General features: G+C 41.9%; 1 protein-coding gene across 1 annotated transcript; it reads right to left on the reverse strand.

Moving 5' to 3' along the window:
• Positions 1 to 687: 687 nt before the first annotated feature.
• EREG (epiregulin) lies at positions 688 to 20,909 on the reverse strand. The gene is made up of 5 exons (XM_045793488.2): positions 20,724 to 20,909; positions 7,835 to 7,921; positions 5,664 to 5,787; positions 4,895 to 5,044; positions 688 to 3,821 (listed from the first exon to the last, which is right to left on the reverse strand). Exons 1-5 carry the CDS (start codon positions 20,770 to 20,772, stop codon positions 3,740 to 3,742), a joined length of 492 nt encoding a protein of 163 aa, XP_045649444.2. The 5' UTR covers positions 20,773 to 20,909; the 3' UTR covers positions 688 to 3,739.
• Between the last annotated feature and the right edge of the window lie 1,578 nt (positions 20,910 to 22,487).

A 22,487-nucleotide genomic window follows, 5' to 3' on the forward strand; every position in this document is an offset into this window, starting at 1 on the left:
CTCTGGGTTCTCAGACTTTGAACAGAGTCAATCTGAGCCTTCCGTGAGACTCCAAGATTCCACTTTACAAGAATTTGTGTTTCTCTTCAGAAAATTCTAAACTACATCGGAGACTGAACTCAAGGATGTCTCTGCTGCCTGACGTGGTCAGAACTGGGGAATCAGTAGACCTTATTTCTCATGCCGGCTCCACCTTTTACTACCACTGTGACTCTGGACAAACTACTTTCCCTCCCATCAAGCAGTCATAGTTATGCCTCCCTGCCCTACGCATAAGCTAATGAAACGATCCAAGGAGCTAGTCAGTGGATAGAGCACTCTGCAGGTTGTTGAAGTATGTACCAAGGACGCCATCACTGTGCCTGAGGCTCAGAGGGACCAATATTTCTTGCTCTGAAGCCCCAGGGAAGCCACACCCCTTGGTTGGCCGATGCTGAGGGAATCATGAGTCACACTCTGGCTGATGTGTCCTTTCATAAGTTACGAATGCAGCTCCTTTTATTTCAAAGATATTCTTCATGGTGGTAGGCCATAAATATCATAAATCTATAGGCTGCTTTCCCAAACTAACATGATAATCATTCTATCTTTCTGAGTCTTTATATCTAAACACACTGTAGTTCTGTCACTGCTTTTACTTATTATGGAAAAAAAGAAAAAACGAGAGAGGCTCCATTTATCAGTGAAACTCTTTTATGCACGATACTTAATCCATTTTTATTTTTCAGTTGTGTTTTTTCCAGTTCCCAACAAAAATAAATAAACATTAACAACATCTTGTAAAGTATCTATATTCTCCTTCAATATCTTAAGGTACACAATTATCAAAGTTGATATTGAACACAAACAAATTGATACAATTCAGTGCTCTGATAAAATCCATTGTCAAATAAGTTAGTTTAAACTGCATGCAATATAACTTTATGTTCCATAGCATCTTCAATATAAACTGTATACCAAAATGGCTCTTCGAACTTAAAAAGTGCGATTACAGAGTGCAAAAACAGCAGAGAGAAAAATACATTATCGTACAGTTAGCGTTATCCAGTTTGAATAACGGACATGTTATAGATAAAATTACTTTTTGCTAAAACATTAAAAATGTACATTGCTTTACAAGTTGTTACTCCCCTTCTCCCACATGAATAAGAGTAGAAAAAAATCAGAAAATATTGAGCAGCAAGTTAAACACATTTTTCCCCCCAAAGTCTACGGGGTGGATATTGGAGCAGAAAGGACAACACAGATCAGACATGAGCTTTTCAAAACGAGATTACTGAATTCAACAGAAATTAGAAACTAGTATGTGTGTTTCCAACATAAAAATTGATTTAATGCCTGACAGTATTTGCTCTCAGTATGTTGGATATATATAACTTCTTCTAGAAATATATATAGTGAGAAATCTGTAAAATAAAGAAGATAAATATAAGCCCAAATCTTTCCATTGTTTGCAGGAAATCTGAGCTCATGGCAATCATCTGCTATGTCTGCTCAGCATTATCTTCATTAAAACAATTATTTCTGACTTATTTTCACCCATAGAACACAATCTGGGTCACATCTCATTATTTAACATACATTTATAAGTAAAGATTCAGCTTTTACAGGGGCTAGTTTTTTAAGCACCCTTAAGACTAAAAACACCACAAACTACTACAATTAGTTAACATAATATGAATTGAGATGTTTAAGATAAACCAATATAATTCCCTTTTTGTAAGTGAAATACGTGAATTGCTGTTGACTTCTCTGTAAGTCAATTTTCTTTGACACCATCAAGATCACTTCAAATAAGCAGACTTCATTTACATCTCGTGCGTGTAAGAATGTGTAGGACTTAAAATGTGCTCTTACACAGCACATCTGACTTCAACTATATTAAATGGGAGTCAGAAATATCCTTGTAGACCTCACTGAATTGTATCTTATTTCTCTTTATCTTGTTTTTAAGTTTCATATATTTTTGAAAGAGCAACAGGTAATTCTATGATTGAGCTCATGTGTACATGTGTATCTGCATATGGATTTGTATGCTTTATATATAGTTTTATATGGGTATATTTTATACACACACGCGCGCGCGCGCACACACACACACACACACACACGTGTTTTTCCGCTAATAGTAAGGGACCAGATCCAACACTCTGGGAAAGAGTCATATGAAAGCACCAGGGTAAACATGAAGGGATCCATACGGAGGCAAATCCTGGCACCTGGCACTTCAAAAGTCAGCCATTGTTTATTTCCTCTTTGTGGCCCTAGCACCTGCCAGGAAACAAGGTGGAAAAAGAATAGACCCTCCCTAACAAGGTGCGTGATCCTGAGAGACTCTACCCACAGGTCTACTATTCAATGAGACATTCTTCCCTGAGACTGGAGGTGTAGAGAGCTGCGGTTCCTTATGCAGTTCCAAGTACCCTTACTAACTCGCGGACACCTTGGGTTCAAGCACAAGAGAAACCTTCGTCTCTTCCCCCAAAACATAAACAAAGGACACAAAACCGGGCCCTGGCTTCATCTCAGTCTCCCAGGGAAGGCATTTAGGTTAAGTCTTTAAATTGTACAAGTTTCCAAATGATTTTGTTCATTTGGGAAGATACACTGGGATCTATTTCTTCCACTTCCTACATCAGGAGATTATTTTAAACATAAAATCTTAAAGTATAGAAGGAGCTACTTAACTGCGTTGTTTTAAGTTAAATTTCTCTTGCATTGAAGATGAAATAGCTGTATTCCCATCTTTGGGCAGTAGAGAGAATTATTGTTTTATGCTTCAAAATAGTGGTTAGTCCATCAACTCTTAGACTACGATTTAATCTTAGGGTTCTTAATCAAAGTCTCTATGAGAAGAAATACTCTGGAAAAGAGGCCCAGATTTGGGCTCCAAGTGCGTTTTTGTGTTTTTTTTTTAATTGTCTCACGAGCAACAGTTACCTCACATCAATGTTGTACTGAAAAGAAAAGAAACATCAAGAAGCTACAAAATGCCTACTATTTACAAGATGGTGTAAAATGAAGTTGTCAATTCATTTAATGCGAGGAGAGGCTGCAGATGGGTGGGTATCCGCAGGAGCTGTGGGTGGAATAAGGAAGTGCCCACCTGCCGTCCAGGCCACTAAACACGGAGCCACAGCGGGGGGATGGCGGGGGTGGGGGGCGGGGGACTGGACACACAGTCCTCCCTGGTTTAGGCTGTTCCCAGTGTGTAGTGTTCAGCACAGAATCTAGACTTGCTTCTCCCCAGTTCCCACTGCACTGGTGATTTAATACACAGCACTGTGGTGCCAAGTCATACATCAAACTACGATACAGTCAGACCCGTTATCGATAATCGGAGGAGTAGGAAAATATACTTGTTTTGGGTTGATTTGGCCATACATTAGGCTTAACAGAAATCGGTCATTTGTGACACTTTCTGAGCAACAAACCAGACATGGTTCACTCCTAAACATTGCGTAGCCAGCAACTAAGCTTTGGAGCGAAAGCATTTCGTCCAGGAAATGATTTCTTACAAAAATATTGACTTTTTTTCTATATTATATATTTTGTATACATTATACATTAGCAAATAGTCTGTCAAAAATAAAACAAAAATAAAAAACTTGTCCAAGTATATTAAAAATGCACCATTGTCGACTTAACACGTGCTCCAACATAAATATTATTAATAAAATAGGAATATTAACATAACCAGGCATGCTGTGCCTCCCTGCCCGTAGCTTGATGGCCTCATTCAGACTTGAGGCAATGCTGGGTCCCCTGACGTCACCCTTTCGTAGTCCTTCTTGGGCTCTTTACTTTTTCGATTTCTGTACCTAGAAAAATTCAGAAATGAAACTGTTAGCACTGTAGCTAATAGTAATAAGAACAAAGTACACTAACAAAATAAACCAACATACGGACTCAGAAGTTAGATCAGCATAGAGTTTCCAAAATGACAAAGGTCAACAGGTTTAGGTTGGACAAAGAAAAAAAGGAGAGAGAAAGAGGTAGCGTTCTGTGGTCAAACAATTTGGGGAGGGGATGGTGAAACACAGTTAAAGGACTTCTCCGAGACTTTAACACATCATGACAATTACAGAATTCCAGGACAGGATGTGACCAAATTTAAGCCTGGGTGTTTCATTCTCTCTTTCTTTCTCTCTCATTTTTCTTTCCTTCCCTTCCCCCCTCTCTCTCAATATCTCCCTCTCTCTCTTCTTTCTTTCTTCCTTTCTCTTTTTCTCTCTCCCTTTCTTTTCCGCTCTCTTTCTTTCTTTTTTTCCTTTCTTTCTTTCCTTCCTACTGAAAAACCAGTATTTCTAAGCCTGGATGGCTCAGTTGGTGAAGCCTCTGCCTTCGGCTCAGGGCTCAGGTCACAACCCCAGGGTGCCCGGATTGAGTCCAGCATCAAGCTCCCTGTTCAGTGGGGAGCATGCTTCTCCTTCTCCCTCTGCCCCTCATCTGACTTGTGATCTCTCTTTCACTCTCTCTCACTCTGCTCTCTAGCTCAAATTTAAAAAAAGAAAAAGAAATAGCAGAGCTAATAGTAGAGTCAAATCTGTATGTTCCGCCACAGAAAGTTCTTTGTAAACATCATCATTGCGGAATCCATCTTTTTTTTTTTAAGATTTTATTTATTTATTTGACAGAGGTAGAGACAGCCAGTGAGAGAGGGAACACAAGCAAGGGGAGTGGGAGAGGAAGGAGCCTGATGCGGGGCTCGATCCCAGAACGCCAGGATCATGCCCTGAGCCGAAGGCAGACGCTTAACGACTGAGCCACCCAGGCGCCCCATGTGGAATCCATCTTAACCCTTGAAATAATACTCTGTCCACAGTTCCACCTAGTTCGCGTGTATTGTATAAAGATAACTTCTAGAAGCAGGGTGTAAAAAACGCTGGCTTACCATCTGCAGAAGTAGTATATGGAACCGGCAACTATGACAAGAAACAAGAGAATGAGAATCACAGTCAAAGCCACGTATTCTTTGCTCAAGGGCTGTTGGACGGTTAAAAAGAAGTGCTCGCATCGGACACCAGTGTACCCCACTTCACACCTGAAGGAAAATGCGAGAAAAAGATCAGTTACTTAAAAAAGAAATTATTATTATGAATTAGTTGTGTAAGAACTAATCTCACACTGTAATGCAAGAAATCAAAAGGGTTTGCCTGAAGCTGTAAAGAGGAATTCAAAGGCCGACCTTAGAGCAGGGCCAGCGTTGATAGAGTGCCACACAGCTCTCAGCTCGACCAGGGTGGTCAAGGGACAGGCTGGCTCAGTGGCCAGTGTGGTTGACAATCTCCGATGGTGTTTTGTAAGTTTTGTAGGCTTGAGGTGCTTTCTGCCTAAATCAGTGCGATTAATTCATAAACCAGGGGCTGATGTGGGAGAGGCCCGGGGGAGCCCCCATGGTGACAAGTGTGAGAAGGAGGCATCGACGCCTTCCCCACTCTGCACCCATGAAGTATCTGTAGGATTTGAGAGCTACTGTTTGTTCCCTAACTTTAAAAAACTCACTCAATAAAGCTCCTAATAGCACCCGTAACTGCATGCTAATAGTATGTATAAACTACAGCCCATGGAAATATTAGGTCAACTTCAAAAAATTAAAAAAAAATAGAGAATATAGGTTTTAAAAAAAAAACACTGTTTTTTGTTTGTTTTTGGTGTGTTACCTGCAGTAATTCTGACTCATGTCCACCAGGTAGATGCACTGTCCGTGCAAACAGTAGCCGTTCATGTCAGAGCCACACTTCGTTATGGATACTTGAGCCACACGTGGATTGTCTTCTATCCGAACTGTGAAGGGAATGGAAAGTTCGATACATTCTGCTGCTTTCTTTAAAGCATTAATCACCCTTTCCTGTAACAAACACGGAGCTACTGGAGCGAAGCAGGTCAGGTGCCAATCAGTCGAGGAGAATCTTCAGGACTAGGAAGTTCCTCCAGTGATCACATTCCCTACACTTACGAACAAACATTCGATCCCTAAGGAAAATGTCCAACAGACGAAACAAACAAAATTTGACCTGGGGATCTAATTCACAAACGAGAATCTTGAAGGATAGAAAAGGCAGGTTTAAGACACACAAAAATCATTATCTTCCACAAGTATTCATTTACCCTGTATGCCTGATTTTTTTCACATCTCAAAATAATTCTGCAGTTTATTATTCCAAAAGCAATTGCAAACTGAATCCATTAATTAATTCAAGAGAGCAAAATTCTACAATGGGTTTTAAGCCAGGAAGCCATGTTTCGGTGTGCATTCCCAAATTTTTGAGACTATCGTCAAAGAAATCAATCAAAGCCTCCCCAACATCTGGAGCCATGAGACCTGAACTAGACAAATCTTGGCTTACAGAAATCTGGGTTAGACAAACACAACAATGAGAATAGGAGCCTCATTAGAAATGGTGTTGCAACCTTTATGTAAAATTCACTTTAGGATGATTTAGTTACTAAAATGTGAAGGATGCTTATGAAATAATCAAACAGTAGCATCTTGATTGTAATACTCTTGTTCCAACAAACAAACAAACAAAACAACAACAAAAAAAGAGAGGGAGGCAGGCCAAACTTCTAGAGAGCCCAATGATGAAGGAGGACAAGAGAACAATAATATTGTTCTCACCCTGATGTTTACAGCAGCACTATCTACAATAGCCCAACTACGGAAACAGACCAAGTATCCACCAGCTGATGAATGGATAAAGAAGTGGTGTGTATATATATATATATGTGATATACACACACACACACACACACACACACACACACACACATAATGGAATATTATTCAGCCATAAAAAAGTGAAATCTTGCCATTTGCAATGATGTGGATGGATCTAGAGAGTATTATGCTAAACGAAATAAGCCAGAGAAAGCCAAATACCATATGATTTCACTCCTATGTGGAATTTAAGAAACAAAACAAACAACAAAGGGGGAAAAAAGCGAATAAGCAGCCTACCAAGATAGACTCGTAACTCTAGAGAACACACTGATGGTCACCAGCGGGGAGGTGGGGGGGAGGATGGGGTGAAATAGGTGATGGGGGTTAAGGAGGGCACTTGTGATGAGCACTGGGTGATGTATGGAAGTGCTGAATCACTATTTTGTACACTTGCAACTACCATTACATTATAATTAACTAACTGGAATTTAAATAAAACTTTTTAAAAAACCAACTAAATAGTGGAGGCATAACAAAAGGAGGACAAGAGAGAAGGTGAAATCATTGTGGGAAATATGCTGGTTCCTCAGGATAACCCTTGACTCAATACTCAGGCTGAAGCTCAAGCAGATCTCTCCTGAACTACATCCAGAGTCCCCGGGGGTCCCTGAGGGAAACACACTGCGTATCACTTCTCTTTGCATTCCTATCCCTACGCATGGTGTTTGACATGTAGTAAGTACTCCCTAAATATTTTCTGAATGAATGTTGTAACTACAAAGAAAGGACGTCATCTATTCCTTTTACCAAAAAAAACCCAAAATATATTGATTATCTACTGTGCACAAAGTTGAAATGTTCCCGTTTTGCCTGGGATCCAACCTCTCTAACAATGGCTTCACAGCAAAGCCAAATGAACTAAGAATCTGATGTTCATTGTTTCCTATCTCTTTAAGAGCCAATCTTTCTATATAACTAGTCCCTCTCCCACCAGTTATTCTTTTATATAATTTTTCCAGATCACTAGTTCATAAGGGTGTTAAAAAAAATGATTCTAACATAGCAGCTCTCCCCCCCTTTCCTCTAACTGTCACGTACCCGTCCTCTTTGAGAACGTGTCTGTTACGAACGTGTGAGGCTCCGGTAAGACGCTGCCAAAGCTGGGCTTACCTAACGCCGTGCAGTTATCTTCGGATTCTCCCGGGATGCAGGAAGGAATCACAGTGGTGCCCAGAACTGCTTGGAGAAGATGGAAACCTATTGATGGGGGAAAACCAAATATATAAACACGTCCTTCAGGGAAAGAAACCTTGATCAGACTTCCAAATAACCACAGTCCTATAGGGTTGTTTTAATTATTTCAAAAATTCGATCCATCAAAACCATACAACTAATTTGTGAAAACACGCACGTAATTGAAAATAAATGAGCCCCTGCTCCCCTGTCCAAGGGTGAAAACCTTGGCATGACCTTCCTGGTTACAGGTTGGACCTGCTCTAAATGTCAAAGACCTGATTGTGAGGTTTGATTTCCTAAGAAGCTTAGCCATCGAAATTGTAGAATTTTCACTATTTTGCTCCCTGGTGTGTTCAGAGCAATGCTCCAAAGTAGAGCCTATCACAAAAGAAGGCTTCCTAAAACTCAGGTTCTATTTCCGGTAACAACGAAACAGGACTCTCAACCTTAGACACGTTCCTTGTTGATTAAAGAGCCTACGTCACTCTTTGCTTTGTATCATGCACAAAAGAAGATTTTAATTAATATAATGTAATCTAAGTCAAGTCAGAACATATCTTATCTAATGTGGGAATGAACGTCCATCCTACATGAACCCCCAGAACCCAGTTTCCGTCAGCCCAGTAAAAGTTTGAGGTTTTTATCATGTGTTTGCCACTTGAAAGATAAATGTTGGCAAACAGGCTCCAGAATGACTCAAGTAGTTTCTGAATTGCATAGAAAGCATAAGAAGAATCCTTTTAATCGCACAGATGTTTCCTGAAGAGGATCTAGTTGCTTCTGTTTACGAGTTGGGCGTTTGCACTTCACCCTTCTTTCTAGTCGACATGAGTAACTGCTGTATAATAAATACTAATGGTGGTGAGACCATTCGTTGCAGTAGCTGGCAGCAGTTAACATTTTTTGAACACGGACTATATATGCAGGCGTGGTTCTTAGCTGCTTTATCTATATTATCTCATTTCATCCACTCTGTGACTCTTTGAAGAAGATACTACTGTTATCCCCGCTAGACATGAGAGAAAACGGAGACAGAGAGAGGTTAAGTAACTTTCCCAAGGGTGCATAGCAATGTTGTTAATGGGCCACATTATAGAATTTGGAAACGGGCAACAATACTAGAGCATAATGACCCTCACCCAGACAAACCAGGGTAAATATAACTAAGCAGGGTATTTAATCCTGTAGGGAGACAACAAAGTATGATGGAAAGGCCATCCTGGGAGAAAGCTTGAGGTATGTGATTTTGGAAAAATTAATTAGGTTCTCTGGATCTCAGTTTCCTCTAGCTTACGGAGTTTGGGGGTGAATTAAATGAAGTGATATTTTCCCAAAATGCCTAGCATTCTAGAGACTCCCACAAATGTTCCCTGATACTCCTGGCTGGCCTCTAGTTTTAGCACTCTATGTCGGTAGTGCCCTCTACTGGTCTATAACAAGATTACAAATCTTTGTCATTGGGCGGCATTTTAAAGAATGATTTTATTTTATTTGTTCTCGGTCAGAAGAGACGGGTATACGTTAAGCACACTGCATATTATTGAGGTGCCAAAAACAAAATTACACATCAGCAGCATAGCTTATAATTTCATAATGTTTCAAACTTGACCCTTAGAACAATCCTATTAAGAAGTGATTAGCCCCAAACAACCTCAGTGCAGTTAAATTAAATGTCTTGTCCAAGATCCGAGTATATAGTTAGCGACCTTAGAAAATAAGAGTTAGGAATCTATCTTTGTTCAGCAAGTCTCATAAGCTTTCAACGATTTGACAATACTGTTTGGGAAAGTTTAGAACTATCTTCTCCCCACCCCATACTTCTCCTACAATATAAATCCTGCTTCCATTGGTTTTAAAGGAAAAATAAATCATCTTTCTTTAATCATAAAAAAAAATGGCTAAAGTTTGGATTTCATTGTCATTCAAACAGAAATAGAAAAAGATAACTTTGTCTACATCGCTTTATGTGGACAATGGGCTAGATTCTCATCCAAGCCAATTTTGTTCTACTTCTCGGTTTAATTCTGCCATGCACTTTTTCTATGGAAGGATTAAACCCTTTAACTTACACCGTCCGCTCAACACAAGCCGGCGCTCTAGATGTGTGTTTCTACATCTCCCATGCCTCCAAGCTTCCTCAGCTGTGGGCTTTGGCGAAAACGTTAATTCTCCTGCCAGCCCGGGCCACCGCGCGAACATAACATTTGAAGCTCGTTTCTCTATCTTTTGTGGAAATCAGAGGCTAGCCTTTCCTATTTGGATTTGCTTACAACAGCAACCCGCGACTATTACAGAATTCAGCTAATTGTTTTGGGGTGTTGCTTCTTAGTCTTTTTTTTTTTTTTAGGGTTTTTAGTAGTTGTTAGTTTTCCCACTGGTTCCACCTGGTCAGGCCACCGGTGAAATATTTGTCTTTGTGAATTAAAGAATGTTCAGTGCAGGGCGTGCCTCCACAAAAACTGGGCTCTCCTAACCCGTGACGCTCCCTTGGACACAGTCCATGGCTCGGAGCTGGTTTCTATGAGACTCGCTGCATGAATGCAACATCCGGGTCTCCTACAGATGAGCCTGCAAGTAATTTTAAATATTTTTCTCTGATGAAAGGCTGCAGTTCTGTCCTGGATGTACATAGCCAACACAAGAGCAAAATTAGTGCTAAATCTCGCGTCCCTCTGCACAGCTCTATTGCTTGAAAAGAGTGATTCTCCAGCTTCCCTCGACTTCATCTCTGCCCCGCCCCCTTGCAAACTCAAGCAGAACAGTAGCAGGTGGAGCTGCTCAGAATACTGAAGAAGTCAGCCCATGGAGAATTCTGATATCTGCCACCCTGTCACTCTTAAGAATCACTACTCATTATTTTTAAATCATACAGGGAAGGAATAGATGCCAAAGTCCTATACAAATATTTCCTTAATCTTACAGGTCTTTTTCATGACTTTAGTGTTATTTGAAGAATGGTGGTCTATGATTCAATTGCAAATACTATATTTGATCCTTGACCACGGGTCCTTGCTAAGAAAATAATTCACTATGCTATTAAGAATTTGGGGTTGTGTCAGTGTGTCAGAAAATAGATCTGGTGGCAAGCTCTATGTTGGTAACCAAAGTATCCGGAGGCCTGGGTGGCTCAGTTGGTTAAGTGTCTGCCTTTGGCTCAGGTCATGATCCCAGGGTCCTGGGATCGAGTCCAGCATCGGGCTCCTTGCTCAGCGAGGAGCCTGCTTCTCCCTCTGCCTGCTGCTCCCCCTGCTTGTGCTGTCTCTCTCTCCTTCTCTGATAAATAAATAAAATCTTCAAAAAAAAATAATAAAGTGTAGAGGAATTGTGTGCAAGGTAGCATGGGGTAGATCTATAAACTCAAAATTGGCTTTGGGACTCCGTTTCAATAATGCTATAAAATTCCTTTAGAGGCCATTATTTCTGTCAAATCTCCAAATGAGTTTTAGGAATTTGAAGCACACCTCTTCATCTCTCTGCCTTCGCCTTTCAGAGAGTGTTTCAATGAAATGTCAAATGTGCCAGCAGGAAGTGGTGCTGGTGACTCACAGGATACAAATCACCTCTACTCTGTGAGTCAGGGCCCAGCCTACACTCTTACACAACACTGGGGCAGTGTGCGTGGGAGAGGTTGAGGGTCCTCATCCCAATGCAGGTAGCACTAAATGCCGCGGGCCCCAAGGCACTAAGAAGTGCTTGCCCAACAGTCAGGAAGAATGCCAGAGATAGGAAATGTCCTTATTTCACGTGGTTTCTTCTGATCTTGCTTCCTCACCGCTACACGGAGGGGCTCATCTAGAATGAGGCTGGGATTCAGTGATTGGCTGACCAAGCCGATTCTGCAAAGTCAACTGGCAATTCTCAGGGATAAAATGGTTCTCCTAAATAGAATGAAGCAAATAAAAATGAGCCCAGGTAAAATGAGATAGGGCACAGAATGAAAGGAATGCACCTTATTTTCCCAACTTAAAGTTTTAGAATATTTAGACCAGAACAGTAAGCTCATAATGAATCATAATATATGCCCAGCCCAAACAGGTAGCAAAATCCGCTTTGTTCACGCTTTTGGTGTGGTCACATGCTTCCCCTGCTCACGGACTGTTAGTTTCCTACCTTCCTCCATCATGACAGTCTATAATTTTAGGATTTGTCTGTAACATAGTAGGCTTGTTAGGACTTGTGTGTGAATATGCCTTAACATTTCAGGATGCCTTCTCATTTAAAATTAAAATCCACTATTAGAAAAGGTCTGGCTTCACCTTGGCACATCAGATCCTGCATAGAACTACTGTCAGTGTCTCTTAGTGACAGCCTACTTTTCAGAGAACTACAGAGAGAGAGAGAGAGAATATAAACCTTGTGTTTTTCCAGCCACCATCCTCTTCCTAGTTTTCCAGTGTTACCCTTAAAACTAGGCTTCATTAAATAATAAATGTAAAAACCAACTATAGCTATTTCAAATAAAACAGGATGAAACCAGAAGTTGGTATGTTACAAAAAAAGTATTTCTTCTAATTTTGAGTTTTAAAAGGTAGCCATAGGGTCTTCCTTGTTAAATGGAAAGAAACGATCTAATAGGTCATGCTTTTTAATTCATAGGCACTAAATAATACTCTTCAATTCTACTTGTAATTCCTAAATCATATTTCAATGTGCTCATATATTTTAGTCAGCGTACAAGACCGAACTTAAAGCCATTCAATCAAGAAATCAGTGAGTTAAAATGTGAGGATATAGTTTATTTTACCCTAAAAATGGATTTAAAGATTCATATCTTATTCATAATGGAAGTGTTCTCATAAGAGAATGCATATCAACTCTTGTGGAAAGGGTACAATTTATATTAACCTGGGTATTTGGAATTTTGTGATGAAAAGCTCTAAATACAGGACTTGCATTCCTTAAAAGCCAAAGATTCATCTCTAGAGTATTATTTCAAATGTTCTATTGAAAATACTTTTTTTCTTCAAGATGTTTCATGGGGGAGTCTTTTTATAGCCCTTTCTACTTTCATTCCCTTCCATCTTGCTTCTGACACCCATCCCTACTGACCCAATTCAGAAATTTAAATTGCTATCACATTACTGGTTTGAAACAAAAATCTCCTAAAGGAGCAACAGTCTGCAATGTTTACCATTTGCCTTCTTTTCATTATGGCCATACTGTGGCCTGAAGCTTTAAATACTTAATGGTATTTTTTTTATTTTATTTCTTTTTAAAGATTTTATTTATTTATTCAACAGAGATAGAGACAGCCAGCGAGAGAGGGAATACAAGCAGGGAGAGTGGGAGAGGAAGAAGCAGGCTCACAGCAGAGGAGCCTGATGTGGGGCTCGACCCCATAACGCCGGGATCACGCCCTGAGCCGAAGGCAGACGCTTAACCACTGTGCCACCCAGGCACCCCTTAATGGTATTTTTTGAAGCATATTGATGACCATATCATTCATTCTTTATAGAAGCCGGCTGCCAAAAATGAATTTGCAAAAAAATAGTTTTCAATAAGTGAGCATCAAAAAAATGGGTACGTAAAGGTAATTTTAAAAGCCTCGAAGTTAATTACTTTTCATTCATAGAACCTGTGTAATGCAACTAGCACTTTGGAAGCACTAAGAAATTTTATTTTGTGAAAATGTATTTTTTGGTTAACATGGGAGACTTCACCTTCAGTGAGAAACACATCTGCATCTGTAGGATGGTTGAAGGGTGGAAAGGGCTTAGTTATACTCCATAACTGGGAAAGAAGGGTGGTAGCTTAGCCTAGACTTACTTCTAGTAACCACATGTCTCAAATTGTATTTGCTCAATAAATATTGAGATTTTTCAATATGCAAGAGATTGAACGAAATGCTGAAAAGAAAGTTAATGCAAAAGACATAGTTCTTGTCCTCAACAGAGTTAATAGGCTAGAGACTTGTGGGTGGAGAGGAAAGGAGAGATTTCATAGGTGATGCCAGATTTCTGAAAATACCAAGGATGGTGATGCCATAGAGAGAGTAGAAGACATGGCAGAACAGCGGTTTTGTGGTGGCTGTTGCGGCTAGTGGGCAGGAAGGGAAGACATCATGAGCACAGGAATTTGAGTCTGTAGTTCATATATGATCTGTTTATATTTAGGAGGCATTTGAGAATATAGTTCTTGAATAAGAGAATAAGAATGCATTTATAGAGTCTATTTGAAAGTCACATGTGGAAATATGACTGTTAAAGGCAGAGGAGCCATTCACATGTTCCAAGGGAAATAGTATGGCATGGAAAATACTAGAACTTGGGGAAAGAGGTGATGAGGAATGAATAGAGATGGCCAAGGAAACTGGAGGGAAAGGGAAGTTCAGTGTTGTGGGATCCAAGAGAGCACTGTTTTAAAAGGGATGGTTAGTGGGGCGCCTGGGTGGCACAGCGGTTAAGCATCTGCCTTCGGCTCAGGGCGTGATCCCAGCGTTCTGGGATCGAGCCCCACATCGGACTCCTCCGCTGGGAGCCTGCTTCTCCCTCTCCCACTCCCTCTGCCTGTGTTCCCTCTCTCGCTGGCTGTCTCTCTTTCAAATAAATAAATAAAATTTAAAAAAAAGGGGGGGGTGGTTAGCAACACAATGTAAGAAGTATGAGTGACTCCATCATAAATAAGATTCATCTTGATTCAGGGCAACTAGAGCTAAAATTAGCAATAAAAATTGCTGACTTGATTTTTTTAAACACTAACATTGATTTTGTATTTGCATCCAGCTTACCATTAATATTAACTTTGTTTGCCTTGCCAACTCTAGCATTGATTCAAAGTGTGAATTATGAGTGGCGATGTGTTATAGCAATGGAAAATACACGAAGCTAGTGGTTCTCAACCTGGAGTAATACTGTCAACCAGTGGAGACATTTTTGTCTGTCACAACTGGGTACGCGCTACTGACATCTAGCGGGCAGAGACCAGAGTTGCTGCTGAATACCCTGCAATGCATAGGAGAGCCCACAACGAAGAATCATCTAGTCCATAATGTAAATAGAGCCAAGGCTGAAAAACCCTGCACTAGACCCGTGAGGTATGGAGTCCACTGCTAGTTCACGTAATACTTTCATCCCCCTGTAGCAGAGTTTCCTCATCTCTGCAAACAGACCTAAGGAGTGGGGTAGACTGGGGCAGGGGGAGAGGGGAATGGAATTTAGGTTAGATTACTCTAAGGTTCCTTTCATTTCTAAAACAATACTTCTCTTTCTCTTATTGTCTATCCATCATCCAGTCTATCTCTGCTTGTGCGCTTTCTCTCTCTCTCTCTCTCACACACACACACACACACACGCACGCACGCGCGCACGTGTACAGATATACTTAAATTTTATTAGGCATACCATCAGTGAATACAAACTATATTAAGTGACAGAAACAAGAAAAACAGGAAAGAAAAGATATTAAACTTTATTATTAAACAGAATTAAATTTTCAGCAACTATCGTTTAGTCCCAAAATATTTTGTTTCTCAAGCACATTTTCAAAAAACAGCTTTGAAGTCGACACACAGTGGTGAAGACTCTGAAAAAAGTACTATTCGGATGATCCATCCAACAATCACGTAGAGTGTTTTAGTCAATGGCAATATGGATGGTCGAAGAGGTACAGGGCAGGAGTCAGGAGTCACTGGGCTGGCACACACAGTCAGACGTGAAAAGGGCAGGACCAGGGATGGGAGCGTTGCAAAGGAGACAGAGGCAGGCTGCAGGTTTACTTTGGAGGGGTGGGAGAAAGGAGGAGGCAGGCACTAAGAAGGCTTGATACTTCTCTTCAGTCTTCAAGGACGAGTAGAGCTTGCACTAAAAGTGAAGTGTGAGCTCGGGCACGGTAGAGGGCACGGCGTATTCAAACACGGAACCTTATACGCAGGGATAACTCGCTTCTTTGGAAGTCTGCTTTCTCATTTGAAAAATGGAATTGATAATACATTTCCTAGCTAAAAGGGTGTTACTATAAGGATCCAATGAGGCTTTTTCTAAGAAAGCACTTGATGGTGATAATGAGAGCTCTAATTTTAAAAGTGCTTTTTATTATTTTAAAATAGCACCCTATTTATCACATCTCTATACAATAACCTGACAACATAGCTCTGATCTTCATTTTAGAGATGAGAAAACAGAGAATCAAAGAGGAATAAATCTTCCTAAAAGTATGAAATAAAGGAACAGAGGTATGGACTCTGTGTTCTTTATGTCTCTTGACTCAAAACTATAAAGTTTGACATATATAAACATGTGTGTGTTTATGTAAAAATACGAGAGGGGGGCTTCCCCCCCCCTTATCCTGAGGATATTTTCAGGAGGATTTATATTTAACTCACTTTCATGCCTTAAATTTAAAATTCAAGATTTTTGACCTAAGAAATTAAGGGTTAACATTTTTTTCAGGACAATTATCAAATCGTCTTGTGTATCATAAATACTATTATAGGGGTGCCTGGGTGGCTTAGTTGGTTAAGCATCTGGCTCTTGGTTTTGGTTTGGGTGGTGGTCTCGGGTTCATGGGATCCAGCCCTGGGACCAACTCCGAGCGCAGAGTCGGCTTGGGATTCTCTCTCTCCTTTTCCCTCCGCCCCTCCCCCCACCCTCATGCACTCTCTCTCTGAAATGAATGAATAAATCTTTAAAAGAAAGTACAATTAAAAATAGTGTCCTTGTTAATGAAATCATGACTTTACCCTAGAATGTCACTGAATCCTTGTGTGCCCTGTAACTAAACACCCAGCCTTACTGGAAACTGCCTTGCCAGAGGGCACTGAATCTGTTGCATTCCTTCATTTTTTCAAAGTTTCCAGAATTGACATACCAAGGCTATGGTTGTCAGGGTGCTTCTCCCTAAGGATCTCTCCTATTAGGCTTTGGGGAGTCTTCCCATTGTCTTCCAAAGGAATGTTCCCAAGAGCAGTCACAGCCACATGACTTCGATCATTTGCATAGGCCTATACTCAGAGTGAAGCCTGACAGTTGTGGGAACCACACCTTAATTTACAGTCTCTTTGAAGAGGATTCCTTACCTGTCATTTGCATCTCTTAACTGATCATTAAGCAGGAAATCTAAGAATCTTGGGCAAAAATGGACAGAAGGCATTCAAATTCAATCTTTCCAAAGCAACTAGATGAATATTGCACCTTTTTTTTTTTTTAACCAAGGAAGCATGTTTATTTTCTCACTGTTAACAGAAATATGCTATAGGGGCTCCTGGGTGGTATAGTCCATTGGGCATCTGACTCGTGGTTTCCGCTCGGGTGGTGATCTCAGGGTCCTGGGATCCAGCCCACCTGGGCTCGGGGCTCAGTGGGCGTCTGCTGGGGACCCTCTCTCCCTCTCCTCTGCCCCTCCCCGCTGCTCTATCTCTAAAATAAATAAATAAATCTTTAAAAAAAAAAAAGAAGAAGAAATGTCCTGTAGATTCCAACTTAGCCCCTCATTGATATTATATTAAATTCACAATAGTATAAAAAGATACAAGGAATAAAAAAGATACGGGTACCCTTCTTGATTGATTAGTTAATATACATCCAGGCAAATGCAGAAATAAGGCCTCAGCCAAATGATGTAATGACTACTTGGGAATAAAACTCATTTCCTGGGAATCGTGTTGATTAAAAATGCGGAATATAGGGTAAGTAAAAATTCACCATGCTTTAGCACAGCTTAAGAAAACGGTCGTGTGCTTTCTGTGCCTGATTTTGAGTGATACCATAAAGATACCATTTTTGTACATAAACTTGTCCCCATAACAGGTTCAAAGCCTTGGGGCGGTCCCCGGACTACCCTGAAACTTCTTCACTAGAACCCGTAAATTTTATTATGCTTCTGATAATCCTGAGACCTTGGGCTCCTCACACATTATTCCAGAACAACCATGCCATTTACTAGCTCTAAGTCCTTGTAAGGTATTTGACTTCACTTAAGGTTAGTCTCTTCATTTGTCACAGGGCTAATCACACCTACCTCACACCGTGATAATTTTTAAAAGATTTTATTTATTTATTTGACACAGAGAGAGTGAGAGAGCACAAGCAGGGGGACAGGCAGGCAGGGGACACGGAGGAGCAGGCTGCCTGCTGAGCGGAGAGCCTGACAATGCAGGTGTTGGTCTCAGGACCCCCAGGATTGTGACCTGAGCCCAAGGCAGACACTTAACCAACTAAGCCACCCAGGCGCCCCTCATACAGTGATTTTAGGGAATAAATGAGATGATACGTATAACGCACTTAACACACAACATAGTCAGCTCACAGTAGGCATTTGATAACTGTTCATTTCTTTCCCAACTCCTGGATTTGGGCCCCAGTGCTGAACTACACACCCCAATTACCCAAACTGTTCACATGGTAAGATGATGGAGGAAAGCAGGTAGGTGGTATCAACACTCAGGCAGGTCATAAACTCTCAGGATCAACAGAAAAGATCTGAGGTGAGCCAATGTCTCATTGTGCTTCTCATATTTTCAGGAAAGAATGTTTATTCTGCTCGGTTCTCTGTCGTTGAACAATGAAGTAGGACTAAACTGTCTTGGAGATGGCATTCAGGAACATGCACAAAAGCCCACTTGGGTACCAATGAGAATGCTGGATTTTAGGTAGAGAGCCTTTCTAAACATTAATTGCAGAACTCAAGACGAAAATGTCTTCTCTTTGCTCTGGACCAATCACAAGATTAGAAATGGCATTTCAGTTCTAAAATTGTAGATTACTTATAAATGTGTTGACTAGTTTAAGGAATCTCAATCCTTTTACTTAGTATTCAGTAAGCTAAAAGTGCCAGCAAATCCAGGTGTGAACTTTCTCAGTTTAGCCCTGCTTTTCTATGGGAACTTGGGTCATACTTTCCCATTAGATAAAGCAAGAACATCAATATCAAATATTTATGAAATTTAAAAGTAACCAATTGATCATATGAATGTTAGCCATTTAAATCTGCATGTATTGGAGACAGAAGATGAAACTGAAGGCAGCTACATTTTTTCCATAGTCATAAATAGACATATATTCCACAAAAAAAACAGTAACAAAATATTTGCTGAAATCGGAAATAAGTATCTTCTTTTGACGAACAGATATTTGGGGAAAGTAATGCTAGGTAATCTTCTGTTTGGCATGGGGGGGCAATTTCAGAAATGCCAGGTGGCCTTGTCTTTTTCACATGTGCTTTAGAATAAAACTATTGGACTTGCAACCTGATTGGAGTATAGAGATACGATAGAGAACTTCAAACAGGAACTTTCCTAGTAGCAGAGAAATATCTAAACAAACTGGGAAAACAGAAACTGACCTAGCTCATTTGGAAATGGGCTTGGCGGCTGATGAAATAGGTGAACTATAATTAAGTAATGCAATAAAGGAGTTAAACACTTTCATGACAACAAAAACACACACAACACACTCTCTAGGTGGGTAGTAACCAGGTTATTCATAGGCTCTTGCTGTCTCAAATTAGAATATTCAATGAGTGGCCCAGAACAGACACTGGCATTGTTCAGATGCAACCCTACAGGTGGAAGGGAAAAAAAGCTCTGAGCCATTCTGACCTCTAGGTTAATTTCTAACTCTAGGAAGCCTGTCACCTTTCCAATTGTATTCTTTTCACAGAGCCTTCAAAACAAAGATAGCAAAGCCACATTATTTACTGAGAATATTCTAGCAAGTCACTCTTAGCAGTTTTGGCAGAAACCACAACTCGGGTTTCTACTTCTGTTCCTAAACGTGTACAAAGTAAGTTCCAACTATGCATAGTATGCATGTCATTAGGTCTCCAAGCCCTGAGATAAGGCGTGTCGAAATCATAATTTAACTGTCACATCCTGCATAGGTAGAGTTAATTTGTTAGGGAATCTGCCTCATTGCAACCCCAGAAGGAATGTGAGGCTGGCAACTTTAATTTCCTTATTAAAATTTTCCTATACACCTCCAAATTCCTTTTGAAATGTGAGGGAATTAGATAGAAACGATATATCTTTTTTCAAACCGGAAGGCCCACGAAGGATTTCTTTTCCTGCCCGCGAGAACTAAATCATCTCAAATAGAAAGATAGGCATTAAAATGCACTCATCAATTCCAGGCTATGCGGAGCAACAAGCGAGCGGCAAAAGCTGAGTCCCAGACCCGCCTCCCTGGGTGCGGGCTTTCGGGAGGAAATCGGAAGCCTCGAGGTGTTGGGGTCCCAAGGGTTGGGACCAGCGCCAAGACCCTCCCAGGCCGGTCCGGCTCCAGGTAGGCAGGGCAACGTTTTAATTCTGCGGCCCCTGGAGCTTCCGCAGCGCCGCCACCCGCGTGCGCCAGCGCCCCCAGAAACTTAACCAGACTTGATGGAGAAAGCTGCTGTCCAGACAGGACAAAACGCATTTCTTTCCGAAAGGTCTCTTTTGCACGGAAAAGCATTTCTTTCCAAAAGGTCCCTTTTGCAAGGCCCTGGTCTCTACTCCCGCCCGCGTCCCTCTCCCCTCAAAAAGAAAGAACAAAACTTGAAATGTTAACAGCGCTTTCCCGGTCTCCGGATTTCTAGAACTGGCAGTTTCAAAAGAAAGGAACGAAGGCTCTTCAACTTTTTATTCTGCCTCTTACGGAGCTGCATTAATTCACGCCTGACCCAGATGGCAAGAGTAGATTGTTCATTGAAAGATACTTGGAACCCCGCTTCCCCTCTTCCCCATCCCACCGCACTCCATCCCCGGCTAGAGGGCCACACGGACTCGCGGAACCGGAGGCGTCATTTGGAACGGAGTACCCGTCAGCCTGGGGGCAGGCTCCGGGCCGGAGCGAGCGAGGCCGGCGGGCGGGAGCGGGCCCGGGGCGGCGGGGACGGGCGGGCGAGCGCTTACCGAGGCACAGCAGCAGTGCGGGGACGCGGCCGGCGCGGCGCGGCTCCATCGTCCTTTCCGCGGGGAGCGGCGGCGCGGGCTCCGGGGCTGGCGGCGGGGCGGGAACCCGCGGGGCTGCGGGGCGGCGGCTGGAGCGCGGCGGAGAGCCTGGCGGGGCCACGCGACGGCCGCGTCCCTCTGGCACCCGGTGTGTCCGGCGAGTGAGCTCCACGGCCGGGCGCTGCGACCTTTATAGCTCCGGGGAGGGGCCTCGGGCCCCGGGGACACACTAGCGGGGCGAGGTACAAAGAGCCCAGAGTTTCATAATCGGCCCCGGGGGAGGAGTGGCCGGAGACTGCCCGGATGTCATCCTCCCTTTCTGAACACCTGAGGGTGCTTGAGGAATGAAAAAATGCCCTTCTGGTGAGCCGGGGACTACTCCCCAAACTTTTCCATCTCCGTCTCCGACTTCTGCGGAAGGAGGTGGGGAGCGTGGACCAGACGGATCGGTTTGCTTTGTGGGGTCATCTGCCCTGGAGTGGGTGGTTTTAGTTGCTCGGGGTGACAGGCCTAACTTGAATCAGTCCGTCTACCAGCCACGGTTGGGATTCCAGAAGGTGCTTTTGGAGAGCCGTGCGTGTGAGGGACATGTGGTCACACTTGAAGTGTGTCTTTCCCATCTACACCTTCCTTCCCAGCCGCTCTGCGTCCAGCTGGGTGCACGCACGTATGGCTTCAAAGTCTAGTCGTGTGGAAAAGCCCTCAATTATTATTTTTTCTGTCCTGTTTGCCATCTACCCGCCTGCTGCTTTTGATTTTGTTTCCCGAATGTTGCCTTAATCCTCTCTTTCCCCCGTACAAAATCTTTCCATGACCGCCCGTTGCCTTTTAAATAAGGCCTGCCAAGATGTGGACCAAACCAGTCTTTTCAACTTCGGCTCTCGCTAGTTCACCAGACAAATCGTCTCACCTCAGCCAGGCTAGAAAACTCTCAATGCCATTGCTTACTCCCGCTTTCCTGACTTTGCTGATGGGGTCACAGTTTGCAAAGGCCGCTTTTTACTGGAGCTAGTCAGATCTTTCCCCTTCTGCTGTTACTCCCCAAGGGCCTGGATTTCTTGAGCCCACAGGGATCTCTTTTCTCTCTGACCTCTTAAAGCTTATATTGTTTCTCTGCCCGCTAGGCTCATAGAATTCTAGATCTGGTACTTCACATGTGGTGAAACCACTTTCTTTTGTTTTCTGTGTGTGTGTGTGTTTTCTTGTTTGTAAGCCTTATGTTCAGATCTGTAGGAATACATAAATTGTCTTACTTTTTCTTGTATTCCCTGTAGGACGTAAGTGAGTCAATTTAGCAGTAATGAAAACACATTTGAAAGTAGAATCTGCCGGATGATGATAGCTCCCTACCGTTCTATGTTTTAATTGTTTTCTTCTTGTTGATTTTTTCCTTTTTTTTTTGGTTTGTTTGTTTGTCTATCTTATTCTTTTTCTTCCTCCCCCCAAGGGGTGCCTGGTAGTGTCCAGAACTCTCACCGTGGAAACTACTTCATCCTTCCCTCCTCCGTGGCGAAGATGATGGGTTTCGCATCTAGACTTGTCTGCATGTGAACCCTTGGAAACATATTTCATCTCTTGCAGTTTCCTCATATGTAAAATACGGATAATAATAGTATCTCACTCATAGGAAGATAATGAAAGTGCTTACCACAGTGCCTAGCACAGAGCTTGCATGCATTAAAAATACTTATATTGTACATAAACACCGATGCATGGGATGATGGT

This window comes from Ursus americanus, chromosome 8 (assembly GCF_024610735.1).
Source record: "Ursus americanus isolate L20-20 chromosome 8, mUrsAme1.1.p, whole genome shotgun sequence".
In the NCBI taxonomy this organism is placed as follows: Eukaryota; Metazoa; Chordata; class Mammalia; order Carnivora; family Ursidae; genus Ursus; species Ursus americanus.